A 26,559-nucleotide genomic window follows, 5' to 3' on the forward strand; every position below is an offset into this window, starting at 1 on the left:
GTCCTGCTACCTTGACCGGTCATTCTGCACACCCCCTTTCTTAGAAAAAAGGGAGAAGTAACTCATCACTCCTACGAACGTTCCAAGTTCAAATTCACACCCCTTGAACCCGATGAGAGGGGGCGTTGTCATTGTAAATTCAGATACATTTACAAGCATCATAGACACCGTGTGAAATGGAACAAGTTCAACACACATATAACGTTTAAAGAAAATATTTGAATTGATACTTTCATAGACCAGCATATAAGTTCAAGGTAATTCATGTGTACCAGTACAATGTATGTACACGTATTAAGTGTAGGATCTGTTTTTAATAAGTAAAATCTCTTTTTGTCAATTGCAACGAATGCAGAGGGTATTAAACCTCAAGAAAGCTGTTAGAGGTTTTGTAAACAAACTTTACTTTCCCTTGGATAGTTAATATATTATGTACTTTACAATGTATCAATATGGTTTAGTGAGTGCTGACACAGTAATAAATAACAATCACTTACAGTGTAGCAGTGGATGGGCACTAGCGATCCAAAACACTATCACACTCACAGCTGTTGCACCAAAAATAATAAATCCGATTGGCACTAAACCTTGACGGTAGTTTCACAACATCTAAACTTCCATCCGTCAATGTACAGACAGGAAGACGGTACTGTACCCACCATGTGATTGTGAAGTCGGGCAACTTCCACGTCACCGGTGTGACTGTCAACCAGTGACTGGTGACTGGTAACATTTGCCTGTCAGTAGGTTAACTCAACCTGACCCTTTGGCTACAGGAGATCAATTCACTACATGTACTGGTATACATGTGTAAACCAATCCAGGTTTAGTCTGTCAAGACATTCTGGACACAGTTAAATGACTTGTCGGTAATTTCACAGGACACACTCTCCGATTGGAGCTAAAAGGGCGGAAGAGGTACTTCAACACAGAGTAAATGCCCTTATGGCTCAAAACAGATGATTTGTACTGGTACAGGTACAGGTACATTGTATGTGTGAACCAATCCAGGTTTAGTTGATTGCCTGTCAAGACATTCTGGACCCAGTTAAATCACCTGTCGGTAAAAGGCTACATCGTCTGATTGGAGATAGAAGGGCGGAAGTCGTACTTCAACACAGGGTTAAGGCCCTTCTGGCTCAAAACAGACGATATAGTACCGGTACATTAGTGTGAACTAAGGGTGTCTGGTCAAATCGGGGAGATGGGAGGTCTCAGTCCCAAGTCCCTGGTCAATGCAGGGAATAGCATCGATAAATTTCGATAAATATCGATAAAATTGATACATTTTATAATACAGGTGGACAAGTAATTCACATACCGGTACAAAACTGTAGCCATTCGCACTTTTAGAAGCAGATCTACAGTAATCATTTCAAAGTTAATTTTAGTTTAAATAGTTAAATACATGTAACACTGCATACAGCCCCCTCCCCCAATAAAAAAGACATTTTACGAGTATTTTACACAATATTCATTCCCTGTGTATATGCTCCTTTAACTATACTGGTATACATATATTTCTTTTTAATATGACATTTCTTTATACAAGTTTTCTCTTGTGTGAAAGGTCCCATTTCTCAAAGCATAATCAAACCACTACGATCAGTGAACCCTCTCATTCACTCAGCGCTAAAATTGAGCATTGACCTACTATCTCTTTACTCCATCGGTCTGAATGAATTTCCTCTGTGGTCAAACTTGGCTTGGCAGAGGCAGGGAGAGGTCAGCACAGCACAGCATTTCCTGCTCTGTAGTCGACAAAGCTATTTAAAAATTAAACCTCACAATCTGACTATCAAATTGGTACAAAACTACAAACACAGCTATTTCTAATTTTCAGTGCTAGAAACTTTCACAAATAGCAACAACATACAGTGTTGTGACTTGTGAGTCTGGTGATTTAGTTACTTTGCAAACATTATCCTTTCACAAATATGAACCACTTATAATCACAAAGTTCAAAATATTTCTATAAATGCAAAATTTTCTGGTTGAACTTTTTAACATATTCAGATTTTTATGTTCACACATACATTGTATTTATTTTAAAACATATTAAGAGTTGAGACAGAAAGTTCAGAGGTTCATATCTATCAAAACAGTCTTTTTCCTTTTTTACTTCCTTCATTGAAAACAAACATATCCTCTCAGTTTTCAAATTCAAATTCAAATCTAAATTAACAGCCTTTTCACACACAGCTAAAATTCATCGTTTCCAGAGATGATTAGAATCACTCAACAGTTTTAAACATGTTTATAGAAAATATTTCCCAGTGTGAACATCGTTTATACGATGTTGGGATAGATACGAAGTCGCGATGCATACGCCCCTAAAAGCAGGCTGCCGATACGAAGTTTGTATCTAAAGAGCTTGACATTTTGTGTGTGAAAGGTTTTTCGTGTTTAAACGTGTTTAAACTGGATGGAGCGACCGCTCTGTTTGATATGACCTGACCTTCAATGCGCAATGGCACTACTGCGCATTTTACAAGCAGTAGTTAATCACGAAACGATTAACGATCGCAACGAAATTTCTGTGTGTGAAAGGCTCGTGATTAGTTTAAACACGTTTCAAACACGTTTATACTAATCATGTTGACAGAATTTTAGCTGTGTGTGAAAAGGCTGATGGTCATCAATCAACTTTCACTAGACATGGGGAATTCCACCTTGGTGTTTGGCAATGATTAACTTCATTCTTTCATTACCAATGGTGGTTGGAACTGTGACTAAATCTTAATTCCCTTCTTTTTGAAGTTTAAAATGGGATAATTAAGTTGGTGACATTTGATATCTGACTGTTTGTAAGAAAATTAGCACTATCAATGAATAGACCCATGAAAGGTTTTTATGGCCAACTGTTCCTCCAGGGCTAACTAACAGGGGGCCAAATTAACATGGAACAAAAATGACGTGGAGTCCAGCTTGGCAGAAGGGGTCTACACTAGTTATGGGAAGGGGGTCCAGCCGAAACCTATTGGAGTCTGTATGTAAACTTCAACGCATGCATGAGCCCTATTTTTCATAATTTTGGAGGTCAGGACTTAGATTATTTAGTACCCAAAAAAATAATTCAATGAAGACAATGATAATAACTTTCTAAACAATTGAATATTTTCCCATCCCTTACAAAAGAAAACCTGTCATTATTTCACCTTATCACTTTAAGTTCTTTGCCAACTTTGAAAGCAAATCTCTGGAATCTAAACGGCCAAAAAAGTGTTCCTTGTTCGTCATTGAACAAAGGGTGCTAAATCCTCATGTAAAACACTATTGTGTACAGTAATCCTCACTAAGAAGCTACTGGTACTTGATTGATACTCTGTATGCACAACAGTGAAGACAGTCTTGTCCTATTCTAGGTAGGCCATACAGTGTTTGTGTAGTCTTTAATAAATCAACCAAGGTGAGTTTATAGGTGCATGTATACACAGGTAAACAAAAGACAAACATCCCCAAAACAGGCCTGTGTAAACATCACTGAATTCGATGTTACCATGGTTTTACATGTACACAAGGGATGACAGCCTGTAGTATCATGGAATTGTTATCAATTCCCTGCTGTATCTAATGTGAGTTTGAAGGTACACATACAATTTGTGATGGAATCACAGTAAATATCCACAGGTTGAATATTTATGAATCGTATTTACTATCATTTTAAAGCTAGAGATGTAAAGTACATGTACATTTACATAGGAATGAGAGCTGTAACAAGGAAATGGGAGAGATTTGCTGTAAAAACTTTTACCAATTGGCCTAAACATGTACACAGAGCTGCCAACATTGTGCGACCAAAAAAGGAATCATGATGGCAAAAAAAAGGAATTTCAAGAAAAAAAAGGAATTCATAAAAACGAAACTTACAACCATGCGCGACACACTTCCAATGCAGATATGTTCATTCATCATGTTGCTTTTTCCATTCAAGCAGGTAATTTTTTTGGTGGTTATTTTGGTATTATCGGCATTTCATTCTTTTTGAGAATTATTTTTTTCTTCAAGTATGTTTTAAAATTAGTTTTCTATTGAATTTGTGATCAAATCACCATTTTAGGGCAGTTGTTTGACGTGTGGTATGTAAAAAAAAAAAAAAATTGTAAAAAAAGTATTTTATGGAGGAAAAAACGGAGTAATACCGGCAAAAACGGAATGGTTGGCAGCTCTGTGTACAGTTACAAACAACTGAATTATTCATACCCCTTGTAAACTTGATGCTTTTTGTGTTCTTCATAAGAATTGTAACTCAAGAATGAAAGGTGGACTGGTTGAATTAGGGCCTTTGTTGAATACTTTTAGATGTAAGCTTTAATATGCCACATTCTCAAGAAAGATAAATCGAGGCAAATCAATTTTTCACATACCTGGTACCAGTACTTAAAATGTTTTTTTATGGTTATGTTATTATGAATATATTGCTCATGAGCATTTTATGAAGCCAATTTTAGTCCAAATCAAAGTGCCTAATATTAACACCTGGCACAATTATTAACAAATGCTAATTTCCTTCAGTTGTGATGGCATTACACTCAGATAATAATTTTTTTATTCATCACATGTGAAGAACAAAGGCTGTCATGTTCTCGCTTTTAAAAAGTAAGGGTCTACATTGTAGATGAACAATGTACATGTAATTAATCTTGAACACTAGTCCCTCTGACAATCCATGAATGATAACTCTTGATTTGTTCCTTACTAAAAGTTGCCAACATATGTGCTGTTGTAATAATGAATAAAGCAACAACATTAAAGAACCATTGAAAGTGTTGTTTATTGAATAATCGTAAGACATTGACACAAAAATTGTAATGAAGGCAAAGATTCACAATTATCTCTATCTACATGTAACTACCTTTTGATCAAGTTTATTATACCATAGTCTAGTACAGAATACAAAATAACTTTATAAACCATAAAATATACCTTTATATTTCTATTCTAACTGATCAGAGGTTTCCTTATGAATCGCAATTCCACACAAACCTTTAAATGGGATTACTCCAAAAGTCCAAATAGGCACCAAAGATATAAAACTTCCCAAGTAAAGGTGTAATAAGTCACATACAAAATATATTATTACAGATGTAATACTAATGTTCTTAAAAACAGACTCCAACTAATCCAAATCAAGTTTATTGTATCATAGTCTACTACAGAGTGCGATTCAAACCATACCTTTAGATTTCAAACTGGTCAAGGGTTTCCATGCTGAACAGCAACTCCACAAAACAGAATAAGGAATACTCCAATTAGTCACAAAGAGTATAAAACTTCCCAGGTACAGGTGTAGTTAGTCAAATATTATTCCAGACGTAACGACTACTGCTCCTAAAAACAGACTCCAACTAATCCAAATGGGGCCCTGTTAACGCTAACATGTCCAAAAATAGCGCCACTGAAAGTTACAGACTTAAACATTGATCCACTACGCGAGTACACTGACACACTGAAGTAGTAGTGTAAGTACCATCACAACATCCTAAAGATCTGTACTACGGTACTTACAGTCTAACACGCACAATGCGTTCGTGTGGATTCGCTGGCTTTAAGAGTCCAGGAAATGAACGCTCACTCTCTCAAATTCCCAACAGGAAGCGATTGAGTTGATTCACCCAGAGACAACGCTATGTACAGCGGCCTAGGCACAGCCCTGGCCTGGGAAGCTACAGGGGAACATGTTCCCCCTCGTCTGCCACCGAGTTTGGGTGGTAATTACATGAGAGGCTACACGTAGGACTGGGGCTGGGAACTTTGGGCCAATGTCGGCTCTTTCCTGTTGACAGGAAGAGGCTCATTTTGGTTACGCTGCCTCTCTGCCTGACACTCTCTCTCTCTCACTCTCTCTCTGACTTTGCCAGAGCTCTGTGTAATTGACAGTTGGTGGCAGTGTTTTGTTTATAACGCAAGTGGAATATTAATTTTTAACTGAGAGATAAAGCAAATTTATATCCATTCTATCGTATCAAATTTTAATGCCATTTTGTTTAGTTCTTTATTTCTTTTCTTTTTTTAAATCTTAACCTTGACCTTGTACATGTATATTTAGTGTTCTTTCTTTATGATATATATATATATAATGTTCTACAGTAATGTTTTTATGTGTTTTTACTTGTACAGGCAGGGCCCCTTTGATGAGCAATATTTGTTATTGAAAGGGCTACCAGTACCGGTACCCTGTTTAAAGAAGACTTGAAAGAATAAATAAATAAAGTTTAATACTGGTAATGCGATAACAAAGTGAGTAAAAAAAAAAACGTCCGACTCTGAAGCATTTGGAAAAGGTTGATTAACTTGATTTACATGTATAAGGTAAAACACTGATGTAATGTGAAGTTTTGAAATGATGAAAAATTACAAGAAATGTATTCCACCCTGCGGAAGACCACATGCACTGCACAAAAAAGGGGTATATGGGACCACACGCAAATGTTTGGTCCAAACTTTCAGCTTCATGTACATGTACATTGTGTATTTCTTAGATTTTTGGTATATTATGAATATGAGAGCATTTTATGAGCTGTCCATTTTGAGGGGAAATTTCATTACAACTCAAAGTTATATACATGTACAATATTAAAAGAAAGCAAATTAATTATTTCTCAGTTTTTCACCCAGACTCTACCTTCTCTTTCGAGGACACTATACCACTGAAAATCAATAAATGTGCATGTACACAGTACATATGCAAATGTACACACAGAAGGCATACCTACATGTACATGTACATCAACATGTACAATACATATCTGCAAATACTGATGCCATATTTCATCGACCAACAAAAAATATGTTGATTACTTACTACTATTACTTACCCATGTTCTGGCCTTGTTACTCTGTGACTTTTAGGAGACATAACATAGCCGTATGTTTTGTCTTTATGTTGTTGCTCCATCATTGCAGGTATACAGTGTATATTAACTATCAAACATCAATAACACTGTATAATTTTGAAAGCAGACATTCCAAACAAACCAAGTCCGCAGCTCTTCTTTCCAAAGATCTTTCCAAAGTACATGCAGCTTAAAAATCAAAATATCATCGTTGAATACTTCTTGCTTTTTATCCGATCAAGAAACTGGTGAGGTTCACTAAAGAAACAAAAATGATGGTAAAACAAAGTTTATTTTGTCTCCATCCTTGACACTATCAATGAAATATTAGAAAATCTCTACGCTGTTGGCACACATCGCCATAATTTACAAGATGGATTTGAAATGTAAACATGTATTACAGCTTACACAATCATCTTGAAGAATGTTGTTAGGCATGGATGCACAAGTTCCACGTGTAGCTTGAAGTTATTCTTAGCCATTGTATTCTACTGGACATTAGACCAATGAAAAGTGTCATCCTCCCACACATACATGTATATATCTTAAGTCACATGACTCATCCAACTTACACTGAAGTTAGAGAATAAAACAAATTTCTCAATTCTCAAAACTAATTTCAGAATTTTGTCAAAGAAGACACACACAGGCCTACATGTAAAAACTCTCCAAAAATGAAACTTTGTATGCTCTCTTTGCTCTTTAGTCTTTCTTTACAAATGACAGACTGATTTTCAACAGCAGACCTGTACATTTCAAAGTAGATCACAGAAAAACATCTTTTTTTTCCCCTCCATAATGTGTCCTTCAGCAAAAAAATAATAACAAAAATGAAAAGAATGTGTCATGTGTAATTGCCGGTTCTGCTTTTACAATTTGGAAATGTGCACATCTTAAAGCGGGACTGCACTACTTGTAGCTACAGCCATGTACATGTACTTGCGCCCTCTACAGTATACAGTATAGCAATCCCTAATGGTCCCCTTTTTCTAATGTTAATTAAAAGCTGATTTGATGAGATAACTACTTGTCAGTAGCCAAGCAGAAAGGTCTAACCCCTCCTGGCTAAACTAGTGCAGATAGGCCTTTGAAGCATCTATTTATAAGGCAACATGATCCAAAAACATTGAGTTGATTTTCAAGACATTTTCTGTTATAGATCAAGCTTTAAAAATGTTTGATCGCACATCAGATTGTGAGACACACATACAGAGTATGATAGCTCTGTGTACAGTGTAGTGTATGTATTGTAATATCAATTTCTGACCCACTGGGTGGTGTATTTTGGCTGCATTGCATGTGATGTTACATGTAGCTCAAGCCACTGCCATTTAAATGAGTGCATTTGAATGGCAACTCTCCCTTGATTAAGTACATGAATATGTGGCCAAAAACCACTGCTGCTATTCTAAAGACTGCCACCTACATGTACATACTGTACATGTAGCCATGGGAAATGAAAGGGAAATCCAACCATTATAAAACATGTAGCACACAACTCTAAAATAATGCATAATGATCAGAGAAGCAGACTTGTGAAAGTTTGAATGAAATCTCTGACAATGAATAAAAAAAGCTATGAATTTGTGAAAGTTGTAGTCCCTATACATGTATGGTCACTTCAAATTGGCTAAATCGGTAATGTCACTATGATGTACAGTACATGTACATGTAGTGCTGGACAACTTTACAAATTGTTCCAACACACAAAAAGGCTTCTGTTTTTGCTTCAATATGTATGACTTAGGATGGACTTTGTCTTTCAGAGGCCCTGTAAAATTATACTCTCATATAACATATTTTGAGTAGACCCGACTGCCCAAAAGGAATAACCACTTGGGAGAAAAAAAGAAAATTAATGACATTTGTGTAGGTATACAACAACAGGAGAGCTATTTGCTACTACAGTTTTTTCTGTAAGATTCAATCCACTGATCAAAATGCCAAATGAACTTATTACAAGTGTTGGATTTTCCTTTAATATTGTATTAAACAGTAGGCCTACTAAAACATGCTTCCATGATTTTCATAAAAAATGAAAATAATAATTAAAGAGTCCTAAAGTAAAAATTGGGTTTGTCTTATGTGGCCGAACCCCCTTCTTTTCTTAATATGATATTTGACAAAGTATTTCTCAGTTTCTACAAATAACAACACTACATGTGTAGTTCTACTACTACTAGAGTAAAGGAGCCGGTAATCGGCCAGCTCCAGTTTTCGGCCGATTGGTTGGATGCAAGGTAAAATCCCTCTAAAATACATCGCATAATAGCATAACACATATCCCACACATACCATACCATGCCAGTGTCACTAAAGAACCACATTTGCAATGAAAAATATATCCTAAAATATCACATTTTAGCGATGTAATCGGCGGTCCCGCTACCCGAATCTGAAAAATCGAGTATCTTACGCGTGTCTGTAAGAAATATAAAGTAATGTAAGTACCAAAAAAACGAGCTTTATTTCAAGTACTTTTCAGATTTAGAGCCCGATTTTGTGCTAGTCACAAGCTCAAAAGTATCTCATCGCATGTATTAAATCAATGCGGCCGCACACCGCAACGCACACACGATATCTCTGTCTAATTCAGATTCCAATATCCGATCACCGCAGTACTAGTTTTCGGCCAGGCAAGCTCCGGGTAGCTCCGGCGTGGGATATCTGCTCCGCCCGCTAGAGCTATACATGTAGATCAGCGCGGAAACGCACGGCGCGTGCGCGCGCTTCCTATTGACTTTGTACATGCGGCCGAAAACTGGTACGCTATGCCGAAAACTGACTCCGAAACAGTGAAAATTGAAATGAATATTGTCATGGCAATTCGTGATTTTTTTCTGGGATTCTTGTTTTGTTTAAATAATAATATTTGCTTCATGATTTGAACAAAAAATGATAATAAATAGGAAGTAAAGGGTCCAAAAAATAGGATTTTGTCTTAAGTGGCCGAAAACCGGCTCCTTTACTCTAGTATGGTAGTAAGATTGGCACCGTAGGAACATGTATTACCGGTACTGGACGCAACAACCAAAAGTTTCAACAGGATTACCCCGAACTTCCGTATATTGATGATAAAAACTTTATTTATAGTTTCATCATACCAATTTCTGTGAGGGTTCTTTGGCACTTAAAAAGGACAAGGATTCTTTTTTAAAGAATTATTTTAACTTCTTACTGGAATCATGGAAGTCCATTTTGTTATGTTTGGACTTTGGAGGGTCTATCAGTGCATTTTTAAATGATTTTGCTTTGCGTCATGGGGACCACCTGAAAACCTCACTATGTCTACGGTGGACTGACCATTTATTTACCCCTCCCACTCCCAGAAGAGAAGAAACTTCTTACGTCTTTAGACTTTACTCTTGTTCTTAATTATCTTTCTTTTAGAAAGAATATGTGTGAAGTTCTGACACCCATATTCACTACGCTCCCACAACAAAATAAGTAACACACATGCACAGGAACAAAATGAGCTTAATTATGATTATGAAGTTGTGTTGTCTGTTGCTTCTCGTCTTGTTGTATAGCCTAATCGATTATTTTTGCAAAGCTAAACAGACTTCAAGTTCAGAATCAGCACATGTTGTTATCTCACACTCACTCACTGTCACACTAACACTGCCGGCGTAACACTAACAGTTACAACTTAGTTCTTCATCATGTTCTTAACTTAACTTGCACTGTTGCAGGTCATCTGGCATTTTGGACAAACTAACCTTCGGAAATAAAGCAAATCTATTAATCAACTATGAGCATGACGAATGCTGCTAAGCCAAGCCAGAGAGCTGCTTGCTAGCTGCCCCGCATCTCAGCCAGGCTCAGCTAGCTCAGCACCGCGGCGCTGCGGACCTCAAGCGTCAGGCTGCAATGCCAATGCCAATAGCAATGCCACACAAAAAAAAGCAAACCGTTTTTATTGTCAGTGTTTTATAAATATAATTGTGGATACCGCACTTACCTTTCACCAAAATTGACTGGCAGCGTTGGGTCATCTTCTGCCAGGGAATCCATGATGCTAGATTAAATTTGCCAAATTAACTTGAAATCTACGAATTTATGTCCGTTTTTCCACCCATCTCGTCGTTTCGATCGGTAACCATTACCGCCGTGATTCAAGTATACGGAATTTTCAATGATTCCGATTCCGAACGTTAACAGCGCACGATAGAGAAGAACTTTGGGGTTCAGCGAAAAAAATAGCTGAACTTTCAGCTGGGGTCATATTTTGTCTGGAACGTGAATTCGCACGGTCGGTTTGTTTTGAAAATAGAAAGTAGATTCGCGGGAAGAAGAGGGGGGGGGGGGGGGGTCACTTTATAATCGTTCCTTCATAAATGTGTATTTGTAATTTCTCTATGCAATTCTTTCTTCTTTCCTTTCTTTCTTTCTTCCCCTCCCCCGTTTTTTCATATAATTTATCAATAATTTGTTTTCCTTTTTTTTTTTCTACTCCTCGTGGAATTCTGGATCCCCTCCTGCATTATTAAGGGGTCTGATTCCGATGTACTTCTTTTTCAGAGGACAGAAGAAATCTTATTTATCCATTATTTGGAGTGGAAATAAGAAGGATTTTCATAGTGCTATGTGTCTTTTTTGTTTAACATTAAATACAAGAAAATTATCGTGTATTTTAATTTTTCTCATACATGTAACATTTTCAAGTGGGTTGCTCTCCACATCTAGCTCACCTACCTCTTTCGTTCCTATTTTCGCCACCTAATTCCCACCCCAAACACACAATATATATCTCTTTCTTTCTTTATCTCTTCCTGACTCTCTGTCATCCAGTAGCAGCTGATATTCTCCCAGTTTATTCTTTTCTTGCGTCACTGTCTTAAACTCTCTTCTTCATTTTCTTTGTTTCTCCTTATTTTTAATCAAATTTCTCAAACTTTCACTGGCCTTTTTCTCTCATTTCTCTGCTTCAATTATAACAACTTAATATCAGGGTGGATTTTCCCTCGATTATCTTAGGAGTCAGCTTATCACTACATATCAACTTAAAATATATAAATATAGACGAACGTGAAACCAGAGAAAAAATTTAAGCGAGTTTCTCTCTCTCTCTCTCACTGTGCTACTTTCTTTTTAAATCCTGATCCTCTCTTCCACTTTCTTTCTTAAAATACCCGACTCCCCTCCTTCTCCTCTTTCTCTTCCTCTCTTGTTTTCGGCTTACTCTTCCTCTTGATCAACTCTTCTTCTTCATTATATAGTTATATGTAGGTCTTTCTTTCTATATTTCTCACCCAGTCCCCCTTTCCATCATACCCTAGTTACGATTTACGAGGCGTCATTCTCAGAAGTAGGACTATGTCAGCGACACACGGTCACTGCCTTTGATGCGCCATTTAAGAGAGGCACTGTATAATTTCGCCACACGAAGAGTGTTAAAAAAATCAAGTTCAAGTTCACTTTATTTATTTCTTTCATAACAAATATACAAATGAAAATAAAGTACGTATAAAAGTTATAATATAATACATGTATCGATATATAACATGAGAATAGCACAAGTGGAGTAGACAAGGGGAACACATTTAACCATGTACATTAATGAAAGACTTTGGAGAATGGAGACTAGATAGGAGGGCCTGGGCTTATGTAAAATCTGTCTCAAGTGAAAGTATAAAAAACTAAGTACAGGTTGTACATTATTTAAATTATCCATTCTCTAATAAAAGAAAAAAAAGGGAAATATTTTACTTTCACACATTTGATTGAATTATGGGACATGAATTATTACCTTTAAAGACATGATTAACAAAATTGCCTAAATTTAGGTGGCAAAGAGTTTATTTCACACTAAACAAAATCTTAAAAGAATTCGAGAATTATGAAGCAAGTGAGCCAATTTTAATCCACACAAGCAGACAAAATTATATATACCGGTACTTAAAATGCAACTTCTAAATGCAAGGTGAAGGACAGCACACTATATGGTAACTATGTTTGGTCAAATTTATTGATTAATTTTTATACATTATCCACCTCAAATCGTGTAGTCACGATCAGCCGACATAAGAAAGAAACTTGAGTTGTCATCAAAATGAACATTGCAGGACCTGCAGGGTGGGTAAAGGTAATTAGGGGGTTTCACAATTCGCCCCTCCCCCTTTCTGACATGATCCTTGGTCCACCATAGTGGTTGATCAAGGATCTGCAAAATCAGAGAAGTACACTAGCTCTACCGAGTGGTTCATGATACCAGAGGGGAAGACTCTTGAGAAAAGGGTGCGTGAGACCAGAGATCCATGAGACAGAAGCTTGGATTCATGTGATAGGACACCGCTAGACCGAAGATCCGCGAGTTGGAAGTGAGGATTCACGAGAAAGAAGACGTGTGACACTGCTGAAGGAGGAGACCGAAAGTGCATGAGATAATAAAGGATGCATAAAAATTAATTCTTGTTCACATAAGACTCCGTAAACTGCCGCAAGAAAAGCCTCCACGGATTTTCCACGCAAACATGAATTACCTGCGCGTATTCTCAGCTCTGTGTTTACAAGATACAGAAATAGGAAGGGCATTAGACTTTATACGTCATAACAAAATTAATTAATAAAACACAGCAGTTTTGCCGTATCATATCTGAACAAGCCTTAATCACTTTTGGCACTAGAATTTCCTTCTTTCAACTGCGAAGTCCTTCTCCTCGTGTGGAACTTGAGCAGCACATGAGACGATAGTGAAATCACTTTGTCATGAAGTCGGTTAAGATCTTTCCCGTCCCGATGCCAACATGATGAGGTGGGATGACGTGAAATAGAATCCGAACCCTGAAAAGGAAAGCAAAAAATTATAATAATTTAAAACACTGCATTTCATGATTATAATGGTTGACAGGAAATTCTGATAGCAAAGAATAGACTGTTTTTGTAATGTAATCAAATATAATGCATGAATCTTTGTTATTTCATTCACCTATTACAAATAATTATATTTCAATAGTCAGATTGCGAATTGCATATATTGATTGTTGCTAGTTAGGACAAACATTATGGCTTATCCTGACTTACAACACAGAATGTATGTAATTTGCATTCTGATTATTAAAATACAATAATTCATAACAGGTAAACAAATAATTTGTAACTAGGCAGTTAACAAAGGATTGTGCATTAAATTTGATTACATTACAAACATGGCCCATTGGATAGTATGCATGTATAGAATATGTACACATGTACCTTCTTAAAAAGGAAAACTTTGGGTTTAAACTTTTAGGAAATTATGTGCCTCCCAAAAGTTTATTGAAACATATACACATAATAACATGTACTGTATGCGTAGGTATGCTACTGTACGTCAGAGGAAAGTGAGAGGAGAACGAAGGGAAAAGGGGAAGGAGAAGCAGCAGCAGCAAGAAAGTGAAGATGAGAAGAAGGAGAAAAGAGCACTGCTATTATTTCTAAGTACTCATTTACACCTGAGTGGAGAGTGGCAAATTTGGCTCATTGCCTTTCCAAAGGACTTTAGTGCTGGGTTGCGTAGGATTCAAACTCTCAACCCTTTGATGGATGGTTAAGTGAATAAACCACTATACAATGATCTTCACATCTTAACATATTCACATCTTGACATCGTATAGCAAATGGAGATATAAGCTTCAGGGGGATGTTTCACAAAGTTGAATTTATCTCTAAGTTGGACTTAACAATTATGGAAAGCCATTTGCATCTTTGAAAATATTTTGTAAAAGTTATTTTAAAGGCATAAAATGTTGATTCAAATCATTCATAATTTTTATTATTGAGGAGATTTCATTGTTCTTGATGTGGAATTTATGAAAAGTCTAAAATACTTGAATTTTTTATTTGATTATATTCTTTTTTAAGGCTACAGATGGCCCTCCATGATTTTTAAGTCCAACTTAGAGGATCTTTGTGAAACACCCCCCAGAACTTCATCCCTATTTCGGACTTACGCCTCGCCATCTGTGATCTTGAGGGCAGTCTTGAGGAAGTCGCTGATACCTATCACCTTCTGACGTATTTCCTCAGATTCACCATGCCCGCAAGTGTTGAAGATCTCGACATAGCACATCGGGTCATCGTTAGGGCCTCGACATAACATCTGGTCGCACAGAAAGTGCAATGTGACGTTCTATATTGAGTTTAAAGATAAGAAAGAGACATAAGTTAAATGGAAATTTAAACGTCACAGCCAAGAAGCATATGGAAGGCCCTCGAAGCCAAAGTGCATCTCTTTACTTTACTTTACTTTACTTTAATACACGATGTTGTAGGTCTAAGCTTGTTCATCGATCCAGGATTCTTCCATGATTACTGCTATTTGTGGAGGGAGCTAGAGGTTGTGTACAGTGTAATTAACATGAGACAATAGACAACACCTAGACCGGCTCATACAAAAGGCTTACATTCTTTGACCAGTGACTATCAAGTCTATTCTTAAATGAGTTTACCGACCCAGCTGCCACAACGTTTTCTGGGAGACCATTCCACAGTTCCACCACTCTATTGCTAAAAAAATATTTTCTTATATCAAGCCTTGAATATTTCTTTTCAAGTTTTTCTGGAGTGACCTTGAGTTCTATCTTCTGTACTCATCTTGAAGGGAATCTCTTTCAGTGTACAAGCCATTCACATACTTATACACATCGATCATGTCCCCCCTTCTACGCCTATGAACAAGAGTTGGAGAAGAACATTTCCAAGGTCGGGGGATGACCCCTTAAACAATTGTCCATGTACAGTATGTGCGTTCAAACACTAACCGGCAACTCCAGAGACGCCAAGTTCAAAGATCGGCAATGCGTGACATTTTAATTTTTCGGCACACGAGCGAGCGTGCGAGGGTATAACACACGTATAAGGTATAGTAGCCTTTTTTCTAAATCTAGCGCGCGCCGTGCATGAGAGCATTTCCTGACCCTCCAAATGCGTGACGCTTGGTAGCTCTGCAACTCTGTGACGTATCTTGCGAGGTCTCCTCCCATTTGCCCTCAACTAAAAAGATTTATATTTTCCCTTCAGAAATTGTTTAATCATACATTTACCCTAAATATAATTATTGTATTGCAAATGTTTTTATATAACCCCTGTATGACATATGAAACATACAGTGTATAGTGTTCTGTAAAGAACAAAATGGAGAGGAGCTCGCAAGATACGCAACAGTTTTTCCAATTTGTGTTTCACAAATTAATTGGCAACTCTAAAATTAAACTTTCATATTTTCAATTTTTCTGCTTCAATTGAAAACCAACTTAATTTCAGGGTGGACTTCCTTTTTTAAGCATATGATAAAGCGGGGTGGGGGGGGGCGGTTATCTCAGAAGAGGGAGGTCTCTTGTAAATAATAATAATAATAATAGCCTAATAGTCCACCCTCCACTCCAAATTTTATTAAACCGAAACAGAAATTCTTTTTGCCCAATTGATCGTGAGCCCGGCAGCCACTGAGCAGCGCCAGATCAACGTTGCTCTATCCCTTATTGTTGAACGCCAAACAAGTTAGTAACAACTCCCATCTTTTAACATCTTTTGGTATGACGCGGCCGGGGTTCGAACCCACGACCTCCCGGTTGTGAGACGGACGCTCTACAGACTGAGCCAACACTCCGGTAAATGAAGGGAAAATTATCTAATCGGATGTCTAAGTATGTCTTTAAATACTTTTAAGTTTTAAGTAAAATTTATTACCAGATATAAACGGGATTATCCTGATTAGATCTATAATTCTGAATATAGTTGGAACTTAATTCATAGCATGCACTGAGTCAATTGACACTCATAAAGGCTACTTTTAATGTTGAAACCATAATACTGTCTATTTAGGAAACATATCATATCGTGTAACATAAACAATTCCTTCACTGATCTCCTCGCCCTCGTCTATCTTCTTCTCCTCCTCCTTTTCTTCCCCGCCCGCTGGAAGTAGGAGATCAACAGCGTCAAGCTGCTTGACGCCCACGATCCCGGGTAGCCTGGCCTGGGCAGACTCGACAGCACTCACCTTTGATTCCCGGTTCAAGCTCTTCCCAAGCGCATCGATGAAGTTTACCATAAAATCCTTCGGTAAAGCTGACTTTGAAACATTTGTGAAAGCTCGTACTGTTGGCATGATTACTCACTGTAAAATGTTGCTAAATCTGAAGATGAGATAATGAAGCCAAGGGGAATCGTACAAACCAAATGGCATCGAAAAAGTGCCACGCTCACTTTTTCAAGTACCGTCAGTCATGCATGATGTACAGTATACAAAAGCCGACAGCATAATTTACATAACAATCAGGGATTTGTAATCAGGAGTTCAGCAAGTGCTTTGGTGTCTTGGTCCTTTGTCAAAACTCCCGCATTTGGACGGGAGTCTGACCACGCCCTTCCTCCCGCTTCGATGTGTGTAGAATCTCCCGGTTTACAAAAAGAACCTCTTGCCAAACATGGTAACCACAATTTGACCCCCTAATAAAATTCAAACGTGTTTATTTCGAAATTTTATACCAGTGATTTACACATGTTGCTAAAATGACATGATTTTCTGGGTTTTCTCAACTTTGCCCTTGATGCCAGAAGCGGCACTCCCGGTGGGAGGGGGGGGGGGGGCACTTTTTACATAGGACAAGTAGGCCCACCCCTTTCCTTTTCTAATAATTTTCCTTTTCCTCTTTTTTCATCTCCAATGAGTACCTCTTTTCCAGGCGCGTAGCCAGAGTTCGACGTTTGGGGGGGCACATACATGTAATCGATCGAGGTAAAAAAAAGGGGTCTAAAAAAGTTCAACTGATCTTGGAAATTTTAGGGGGGCACGTGCCCCCCCCCCCCCCCCCCCGTGGCTACGCGCCTGCTCTTTTCAGGTACTATAAATTCCCCTTTTCACCTCTAGCTGACATTTTTCCCTTTTTTATATTGACTCCAGTGCCCCTTTTCCTTTCTAATAAGTACCATATCACCTTCGGATAAGTGCCCCCCTTTCCTTTTCAAATGACCCCCCCCCCCTTTCAAAATGCCCCTTTTCACATCTGATAAATGCCCCTATTAAAATATGATAGGTGTCCTTTCCATTCAACAGATTCCCCATTTCCATTCTCATAAGTGCCTTTAAAAAAAAATATCTGTAGAGTGTATCTTTTCAGGTGCAAGAAGTGCCATTTTCACCTCTGGTAATTGCCCTTTTTACTTTGACACGAGCACCGTTTCTTTCTATTAACTGTCCTTTTCCCTTTTGAAGCTTTTACCTTCCATTAAATCATTAGGGAACAAGCGCGTAGCCAGGATTTCATTTTAGGGGGGGTGGTAGTGAGCACGCTAAGCGTGCGAATCACTTAAAGAGCGCGCGAAGCGCGCTCCCTAGGGGGGTGGGTGCAGGGAGGGGGGAGTTTCCCCCCCCCCCTCCCGCGCAAAGCGCGGAAGCTTTGAAAGAAGACGATTCGTTGTACCTTTCTCGACTCATAATCCTTGTCTGAATTCAGTCCCTCCCCTCTCTCGCGCGTTTCATTAAATCATTAGAGAAAGAAGACGATTCGTTGTACCTCTCTCGACTCTTAATCCTTATCTGTATTCAGTCCCTCCCTTCTCTCACGCGAAGCTTTGACGTTTCATTAAATTATTAGAGAAAGAAGACGATTCGTTGTACCTTTCTCGACTCTTAATCCTTGTCTGAATTTAGTTCCCCTCCCCCTCCCCTCCTGCGCGAAGCGCGGAAGCTGTGACATTTTCATTAATTTATTTAAGAAAGAAGACGATTCGGTCTGAATTCGGTTCACCAGCCCCCTCCGCGCAAAGCGCGGAAGCTTTGACATTTCATTTAATTATAAGAGAAACAATACGATTCGTTGTACCGTTCTCGAAATTAATCCTCATCTGATTTCAGTTCCCCCCCCCCTCCCGCGCGAAGCGCGGAAGCTTCATCCTTGTCTGAATTTCAATTACGTTTCAATAAATCGTTAGGGAAAGAAGACGATTCGTTGTACCGTTCTCGACTCTTAATCCTTGTCTCAATTTAGTCCCCTCCCCCCCCCCCCTCCGCGTGAAGCGCGGAAGCTTTGACGTTTCATTTAATTATTAGAGAAACAAGACGATTCCTTGTACCGTTCTCGAAATTAATCCTTGTCTGATTTCAGTTCCCCCCCCCCCTCCCGCGCGAATCGCGGAGGCTTTTACGTTTCTTTAAATCATTAGGGAGAGAAGACGATTCTTTGTACCGTTCTAGACTCTTAATCCCCGTCTGAATTCAGTTTTCTCCTTCCCCCTCCCTCGCGAAGCGTGGAAGCTTTTACGTTACATTAAATCATTAGAGAAAGAAGACGATTCGTTGTACCGTTATCGACCTTTATTCCCCGTTTGAATTCAGTTTTCCCCTACCCCTCCCGCGCGAATCGCGGAAGCTTTTACGTTTCATTAAATCATTAGGGAAAGAAAACGATTCGTTGTACCGTTCTCGACTCTTAATTCCCGTCTGAATTCAGTTTTCCCCTTCCCCCTCCCTCGCGAAGCGCGGAAGCTTTTACTTTTCATTGAATCATTAGAGAAGGAAGACGATTCGTTGTACCGTTATTGACTCTTAATCCCCGTCTGAATTCAATTTTCCACTACCCCTCCCGCGCTTCGCGCGGAAGCTTTTACGTCTCATGAAATCATTAGAGAAAAAAGACGATTCGTTGTACCGTTCTCGACTCTCAATCCTCGTCTGAATTCAGTTTCCCCCCCCCCCCTTCCCGCGCGAAGCGCGGAAGCTTTTACGTTTCATTAAATTATTAGAAAAACAAAACGATTCGTTGTACCGTTCTCGAAATTAATCCTTGTCTGATTTCAGTTCCCCCCTCCCTCCCGCGCGAAGCGCGGAAGCTTCATCCTTGTCTGAATTTCAAAACTGTTTTTTGTCTGCTTCTTTTTCTTTCTACGTCCTCTTCCTTTTCTCTCCTCCCTTTTTTTGGCCGGCGTTTTTTTTGGGGGGGAGGGGGGCGCCCCCACCGCCCTTCTGGCTACGCGCCTGCGGTCAGATGAACATATTTTGCTACCTTGTCCGCCCCCGGAAACTCAGGGGTTTAAGGCAATAAATTAAGGTCAGATAAGCATTCAGGGGCCCGCCTTAGGGCCCCTGGTGGGTCGAACACCTGCTGTTGTGGAAACCCCGGAATAACAGGAGTTTTAGGCATTTGATTACGGTCAGATAAGCACATTTTTATACCTTATAAAATTAGTGACACTGGCAGAACACTTAAATTTATGTCATTTCAGCCGCTGAATAAGCGGAGGGGGGGAGGGGGGGGGGGGTAAGAGCACATTTTTTGTTTTGTTGTTGTTCCCGAATATATGAAAATCGCGCCGGCCGCAAATTCGCTCAGTGGGGGGGGGGGGGGGGGGGGGGGGGGGGGTGGGGAGTGCGCATTATTTTTTTTTATTTTTGGGGGCCGGGGGGGGGGGCACGTCCCTGTTTGCCAGTACATTTTTGGTGAATTTGGGGCTGATTTCAACATATGTTTTTTGGCCGGAGGGGCACGTGCCCCCTGTGCCCCCCTGAATCCGCGCCTGCGTAGAGTCCCCTTTTATATTATTTTCCCCTAGAGTTCGCTCGCTACGCTCGCTCGCATTTATAAATAATATATTTAGGTTACTGTCTTATATAAAGAACTTTTCAGTCTTTCTTCATTAACTTGTGCTTATGAATACTCATCAGGGTTTGTTTATTGTCTTCTTTACAAGATGTATTGTTTCCCAATGGGACCTCACAAATCTTAAAATTTTTGCTCGGTCGCTTCGCTCGCTCAAAAATTAATATTCAGACCATATCTAACTGCAAAGTATGTTACTTATCTTGTACCACAGACAAAAAGAAACATGATGTCATCCCTGGTAGTGTAATAATAATATTAATTTGTAAAGCGCAATAACTATATGGATATATTCTATTGCGCTGCAAGAGCTTGTAAATGCTGTGCTATACATACTATATGAACAAGTGAGTTTTCAGTTTTGATTTAAAATTATCTAGTGATGGGGCTTTCCTTATTTCTAGTGGTAATTTATTCCATAATCTAGGGGCAGCACAGAGAAATGACCGGTCCCCGAGGGTTACTTTGGTTTTATATGGGGGTATTTGCAACATAAATGTGTCTTGTGTACTACGAAGGTTACGACCATGAGTTTCAGACTTGATATGCAACAATTCAGTAACGTAACTAGGAGTTTGACCATTTAGAGCTTTGTAGACTATCAATAATATTTTTAATGTAATTCTCTGGCGAATAGGCAACCAGTGTAGTTCCTTTAGAAGTGGGGTTATTCGAGAGAATTTTGGGAGGCTGCAAATTAGTCGTGCACATGTATTTTGGACCCGCTGCAACTTGGAAATTTGTGAGTCTGGCAATCCATACAATAAACTATTACAGTAATCTTGTTTACTAGTAACACATGCATGCATGATAGTTTTCATGCTGTCCTGATCAAAGTATTTTCGAATGCGTCTTAAATTATAAATCATGAAATAGGCCGATTTGCATATTTTAGTGATATGTGAATCCATATTCAGGTGGGTATCAAAAGATACACCTAAGTTTCTAACAGTATCAGATGGGGTTATGGTGGAGTCACCAACTGATACACTACGCGACCTAAATTTAGAAACCTGGCGTGGAGTACCAATGACCAAAAGTTCTGTTTTGTTATCATTTAACATCAACTTGTTTTGCAACATCCAAATCTTAATATAAACAACACATGATTCTAATTCAGAAATACAATGATCTTCAGCCGATATGTTAGGACAGAAAGATAGGTATAGTTGGGTGTCGTCTGCGTAGCAGTGACAACTAATACTAGGAAACTCTGTATGGATATTTGTAAGGAGTCTGCTCGTATACAAGGTAAACAACAGAGGGCCTAATCACGACCCTTGAGGAACGCCAAAAGGCACATTGAATACATATGGAAACGTTGTATCATCCGCTCAATCTGACTTGTGTGCATAGAACAAATAAGCATTTTTCCATGAAAAAGTGAAGTTTTCTAAAATGTGCGTTTATTTCCAGCATTGGGGCGCCCGGAATTCACTCGGGTAACATTTCATAAATTATAATATAAAAAGACCATATGCAAATTTTCTGTACTTTTGTCGGAAAAAATACATTTATCCAGCACAATGTCGTGTCTTTTTGCATTGGAGAAGAGCAAATAGCGAGTTTCAATCACACTTTGGCCGCTCTCGCAAGCTCTCACTCGTTTCACTGTGGTCACCCAAGACGAAAATCCAATTGAAACCAATTGAACACCAATTGAAATTTCAATTGGTTTCAATTGGTTTCAATTGGTCTCAATAGGTCTCAATAGGTTTTAACAGGTTTCAATGGGACCTCAGATGTTTTCAATTGGTCCAGATTGGCCCCATTGGACAAATTGGCCCAATTGGCCCCATTGGCCTAGGCCCCATTAGACTTTAATGGGTCCCCAATTGGTTTCAATTGGTCCGGATTGGCCCCATTGGACAAATTGGCCCCATTGGCCCCATTGGCCTAGGCCCCATTAGACTTTAATGGGTCCCCAATTGGTTTTAATTGGTCCGGATTGGCCCCATTGGACAAATTGGACCCATTGGCCTAGGCCCCATTAGACTTTAATGAGTCCCCAATTGGTTTCAATTGGACCAATTGGCCTTAATTTGGACATCATTATTGGTCCCATTGAAACCAATTGGCCAATTGAAACCAACAAATCTAGGCATCTCATGAATATTCATTATGAATATTCATTGTCACAGAAAAATAAATTTATCATGATTTGTTAAGCAAATTATGACAATGCACATCAATTTTGTGATTTCTTTATTCCTTCAGCAATTATTAACCAATAGATTATTTTGTCTGATCATGTTACAATTACATTCACGTTTTAGCAATAGATATATTGATTTGTATATTGATTATATGATTACTAACCAAAAACAATATACATATTTAGTATATATATTTGTACGAGCCAATGTCACTGTAAATGAAACTCTTGAATTCACTTCAAATGATCTTTGTGATGAAGTTAATGCAAATGAGATTGGAATTTACCTAATTGGTGGACAGTTGCCAATATCGATTATGAAGTATCAATAATTTATCACTGGTTCTTCTAACTGGTTCTTCTAACCAATTGAATCCCCATTGAATGCCCCCATTGAATCCCAATTCAATACCAATTGGCAATTTGGAGTAAATGGAAAGTGAAACAATGGGTACCCATTGAAACCAATTGGCGATTGGTCCCCATTGGAACCAATTGGCAATTGGTCCCCAATTTGGAGTAAATGGAAAGTGAAACAATGGGTACCCATTGAAACCAATTGGCAATTGGTCCCCATTGGAACCAATTGGCAATTGTCTAGAAACAATGGGTACCCATTGAAACCAATTGGCAATTGGTCCCCATTGGAACCAATTGGCAATTGGTCCCCATTGGTTTCAATGGGTACCCATTGTTTCACTTTCCATTTACTCCAAATTGGATTCAATGGGGACATTCAATGGGGATTCAATTGGATTTTCGTCTTGGGCAAACGACTTTGGGGCAAGCGGTTAATGAAAATACTAATCGTTAGCTTTCTCCTGGTATTAAACTTGTTTTGATTGATTGTATAATTGTGTCGGAATAAAGGAAACAAAAAGGCTCGACCATTAACTTATCAGCGTCTGAATTGACCTTTTGACCTTGAATTCCCTGATGCAAGCGCACTAATGACGTCATCTTCGCTAAATCGGTGTCTTTTTATCGTAAAATGCGACACTTTCACAATGTTTATACATCTTTTTTAATTATTAGTAAGATATAACATATTTTTTCTGATATCACTGAAGTTTTGGGTTTTATTTAATGAGTAATTTTAAAATAAGATCCATTTTACTGTTTTAATTTACTGGATCGTACCATTAAAGTCGCAGGGCAGAAAGATGCATTTTCCAACCGCGCCAAATTTAATTTACGTTCCGACATTCTGTTAAATGGGTTCGTTTTGTTAATAATCCAATGCTTTCTGCTCCACCAAACGTCCACATGCGGAGTCGTTTATCAACTAAATTATTCAAATTTATGGATGCTTCCTAGCTTCCAAGGTGTTTGTGTTGTTGAAGCATTTCATTCACCTGCTATCATTCTTACTCCAATTGCCAGAACGCAAATTTTATTTTAGTTTTATAGTTTCATCGGAGTCGTTTATCAACTATATGTATTCAAATTTATGAATGCTTCCTCCCCAGGTGTTTGTGGTGTTTATGCATTTCATTCACCTGTTATTATTATTTGTACTCCAATTGTTAGAATACGAAATGCATTTTAGTTTTATAGTTTCATCGGAGTCGTTTATCAACTATATGTATTCAAATTTATGAATGCTTCCTCCCCAGGTGTTTGTGGTGTTTATGCATTTCATTCACCTGTTATTATTATTTGTACTCCAATTGTTAGAATACGAAATGCATTTTAGTTTTATAGTTTCATGTAGTGAGTAAGTCAATAAAAGAGTATGTTCTGCAACGTGTGTCCCTATTGTACAATGTAATGTGTCCCCTCATTTTGTAATAGTTAATTTACCCATTCACATAATGGAACTACCTGCCCAATGAAGCCAGTGGCCTGTGACCCCTGAGCACTCAACACCGTGTGGGAGTCATTTTGTGGTCAACTTCTTTTATGAGACACATACAAGCAAACGTTTCCATATGATCAGAGACAACGTTATCAATTTCAATTTTCTGTTTTCTATCTGACAAGTAAGATTCAATCCATTCGATAACCTTGCCATCAACCCTAAAATGGCTTCTTAGAGTTTTCAGTAGACATGAGTGATCTATTGTGTCGAAAGCACTGCTCATATCAAGGAGAAGCAGTAGACTTATATCTTCTGGTTGTCCATTGACATAAGAAGATCACTTTTTATCCTAAGAAGTGCTGTTTCAGTACTGTGAAATTTTCGGTATGCTGATTGATTGAACGGCAACAGTGAATGATGTTCAATGTGCTCAAGAATCTGTTGGGTAGCAGCACCTTCTACCAACTTAGAAATATACTGAAGATTACTAATGGGCCTTAAATTACTCAATTCTGTTTCGAGGCCCGGCTTTTTCAATAGTGGTTTCACTAGAGCGACCTTCCACAATGCAGGGAATTGCCCTGCTGATAGAGACAAGTTCAACATAGAAGTAATAACAGGTATCAATTCATTGAGACATTGCAGCAATAATTTTGTGGGCATTGGGTCCAATGGACAGGACTTCTTACTGAGCTTCATTATCAATTTGCTGACGTCTTGTTCGGACAGTGATTTAAAACTTGTCAGCGTCACTATCTGCGAATCGACTGGAACATCATCATATTGATCAGTTTGTCTACGTGTGCATTGCCAAGTTTTAAATCTATGTCGTTAAGAATTTTCTGAACTTTATCCAAGAGAAACTTGCCCAAGTTGTCGACAAATGATTTCGAATCAACGTTACAAGGTACAATGGGTTGTTTATTTGACATGTTTAGCAAACCCTTTACAATATTGAATAACGCTTTTGTGTTTTCTTTATGTTCAGACACTAAATCTTTTATGGTAACTCTTCCGTGCCTCATACAATGAGAAGGAGTAAGAGTTACGAATTGACTTAAATGCTTTCCAGTCTTTGTCTGTTTTTGATTTCATCCAAATTTTTTCAGCTTTCCTCTTTTTGCTCTTTTCTTCTAATATACTATCGGTCAACCATGGCGCCTTAGGTCGCAAAACAAAAGTTCTCAATGCCTTTGGCGCATGCTTGTCTAAGATTTCATTGAGAGTTGTGTCATATAACATCGCCAATTCAGTGACATCACTAGGTGTTCCATCACAAAGACGACTTTCAGTTAAGTCTTTTCTAAGTAACTCAGTATTGATTGCAGATAGTCTGCGAAATGAAACCTCTTTAACAGGAAGGCGAGGTTTACTTGAATTAAGGTAACACATTACAGGGATGTGATCAGAGATTAAAGATGAATGTGCCTGCGGTTTTCCAATGACAATGTTATCATCAGATTGCCGTCTTATTAACAGATCAAGAGTGTGGCCGTGTGTGTGGGTACAAAAATCAACTAACTGTGTACAACACAGAGACTCGAGAAGATTTACGAAAGACTGTGAGTCTCCACTAGAACTATTAGTAAAGGAACATTGGACAATAAATGACTTTGAATATAATCATTGAATTCTGATAGAAAACATGATACAGATACAGGATGTAATGCAGAGTAAGGCGGTCTGTATATATTAATTACACATAAGTGATAGGATTTACATGAAATAATCACAATCACGACGATGTATATTTCACTTTGTAGGTGCCCCCTTTTTTCTGGTACCCCCTCCCCTATTTTGGAAGACGCACCGCCGACCCTGCATTATGCTACATGGTGGTGATGCAGATTTTGTTCTGACCCCCACCCCCCCCCCCCAAAAAAAGAAGGGTTTTTGCTCATTACGCCACTAGTTCTGGTCTCCGTTCTACTCTGCTCTAAAACAGTCTCCCAAACAGTCTCCTAAACACACCAAAGGACTGTAAATCAGTAGATCATTTTAAGGCCAGTCTGAAAACTTATCTTATGGCCAACTTTAACTAATAAAACCTTTTTCACTATGTATAATGCCCATAATGTAAGCATAATTGTATCTAAGTATTGTATGTAGCTCATTGTAAGCACCTTGAGCACCCGGTCTGCATGGGTGGATTATGTTGCGCATTATAAATGTCTTTTATTATTATTA

At 38.4% G+C, this 26,559-nt stretch overlaps 2 protein-coding genes across 7 annotated transcripts in view; both read right to left on the bottom strand.

Moving 5' to 3' along the window:
• LOC100892164 (myosin heavy chain, muscle) overlaps positions 1-10,980 on the bottom strand; it is an 80,023-nt gene extending 69,043 nt beyond the window's left edge. For 3 of the 6 annotated variants that reach the window (XM_030997397.1, XM_030997398.1, XM_030997395.1), the window contains exon 1: positions 6,819-7,354. In XM_030997397.1, coding sequence (XP_030853257.1) covers positions 6,819-6,901 — 83 coding nt within the window. In that variant the 5' untranslated portion in view covers positions 6,902-7,354. Of the gene's footprint in view, positions 1-497; positions 978-5,178; positions 5,635-6,818; positions 7,355-10,797 lie in introns of those variants that run through there. The other 3 variants (XM_030997396.1, XM_030997399.1, XM_030997400.1) reach the window with 3 other exon arrangements.
• A 1,258-nt stretch (positions 10,981-12,238) lies between these two features.
• LOC115919029 lies at positions 12,239-17,010 on the bottom strand. Its single transcript, XM_030997401.1, has 3 exons — positions 16,819-17,010; positions 14,768-14,946; positions 12,239-13,619 (listed from the first exon to the last, which is right to left on the bottom strand). Exons 1-3 carry the CDS (start codon positions 16,924-16,926, stop codon positions 13,535-13,537), a joined length of 372 nt encoding a protein of 123 aa, XP_030853261.1. The 5' UTR covers positions 16,927-17,010; the 3' UTR covers positions 12,239-13,534.
• Positions 17,011-26,559: the final 9,549 nt, after the last annotated feature.

Source organism: Strongylocentrotus purpuratus, unplaced genomic scaffold (genome assembly GCF_000002235.5).
Source record: "Strongylocentrotus purpuratus isolate Spur 01 unplaced genomic scaffold, Spur_5.0 spur5_scaffold_4, whole genome shotgun sequence".
NCBI classification, from domain to species: Eukaryota; Metazoa; Echinodermata; class Echinoidea; order Camarodonta; family Strongylocentrotidae; genus Strongylocentrotus; species Strongylocentrotus purpuratus.

What these genes read in the sequence shown, in the direction of transcription:
- LOC115919029 (XM_030997401.1), bottom strand. Translation starts at nt 16,926, where the DNA reads ATGCCAACAGTACGAGCTTTCACAAATGTTTCAAAGTCAGCTTTACCG. An exon ending in GCTTGAACCGGGAATCAAAG is followed by an intron (nt 14,947 to 16,818) that starts GTGAGTGCTGTC and finishes AACTCAATATAG; the next exon opens with AACGTCACATTGCACTTTCT. An exon ending in AAGATCACAGATGGCGAGGC is followed by an intron (nt 13,620 to 14,767) that starts GTAAGTCCGAAA and finishes TTTCCTTTTCAG; the next exon opens with GGTTCGGATTCTATTTCACG.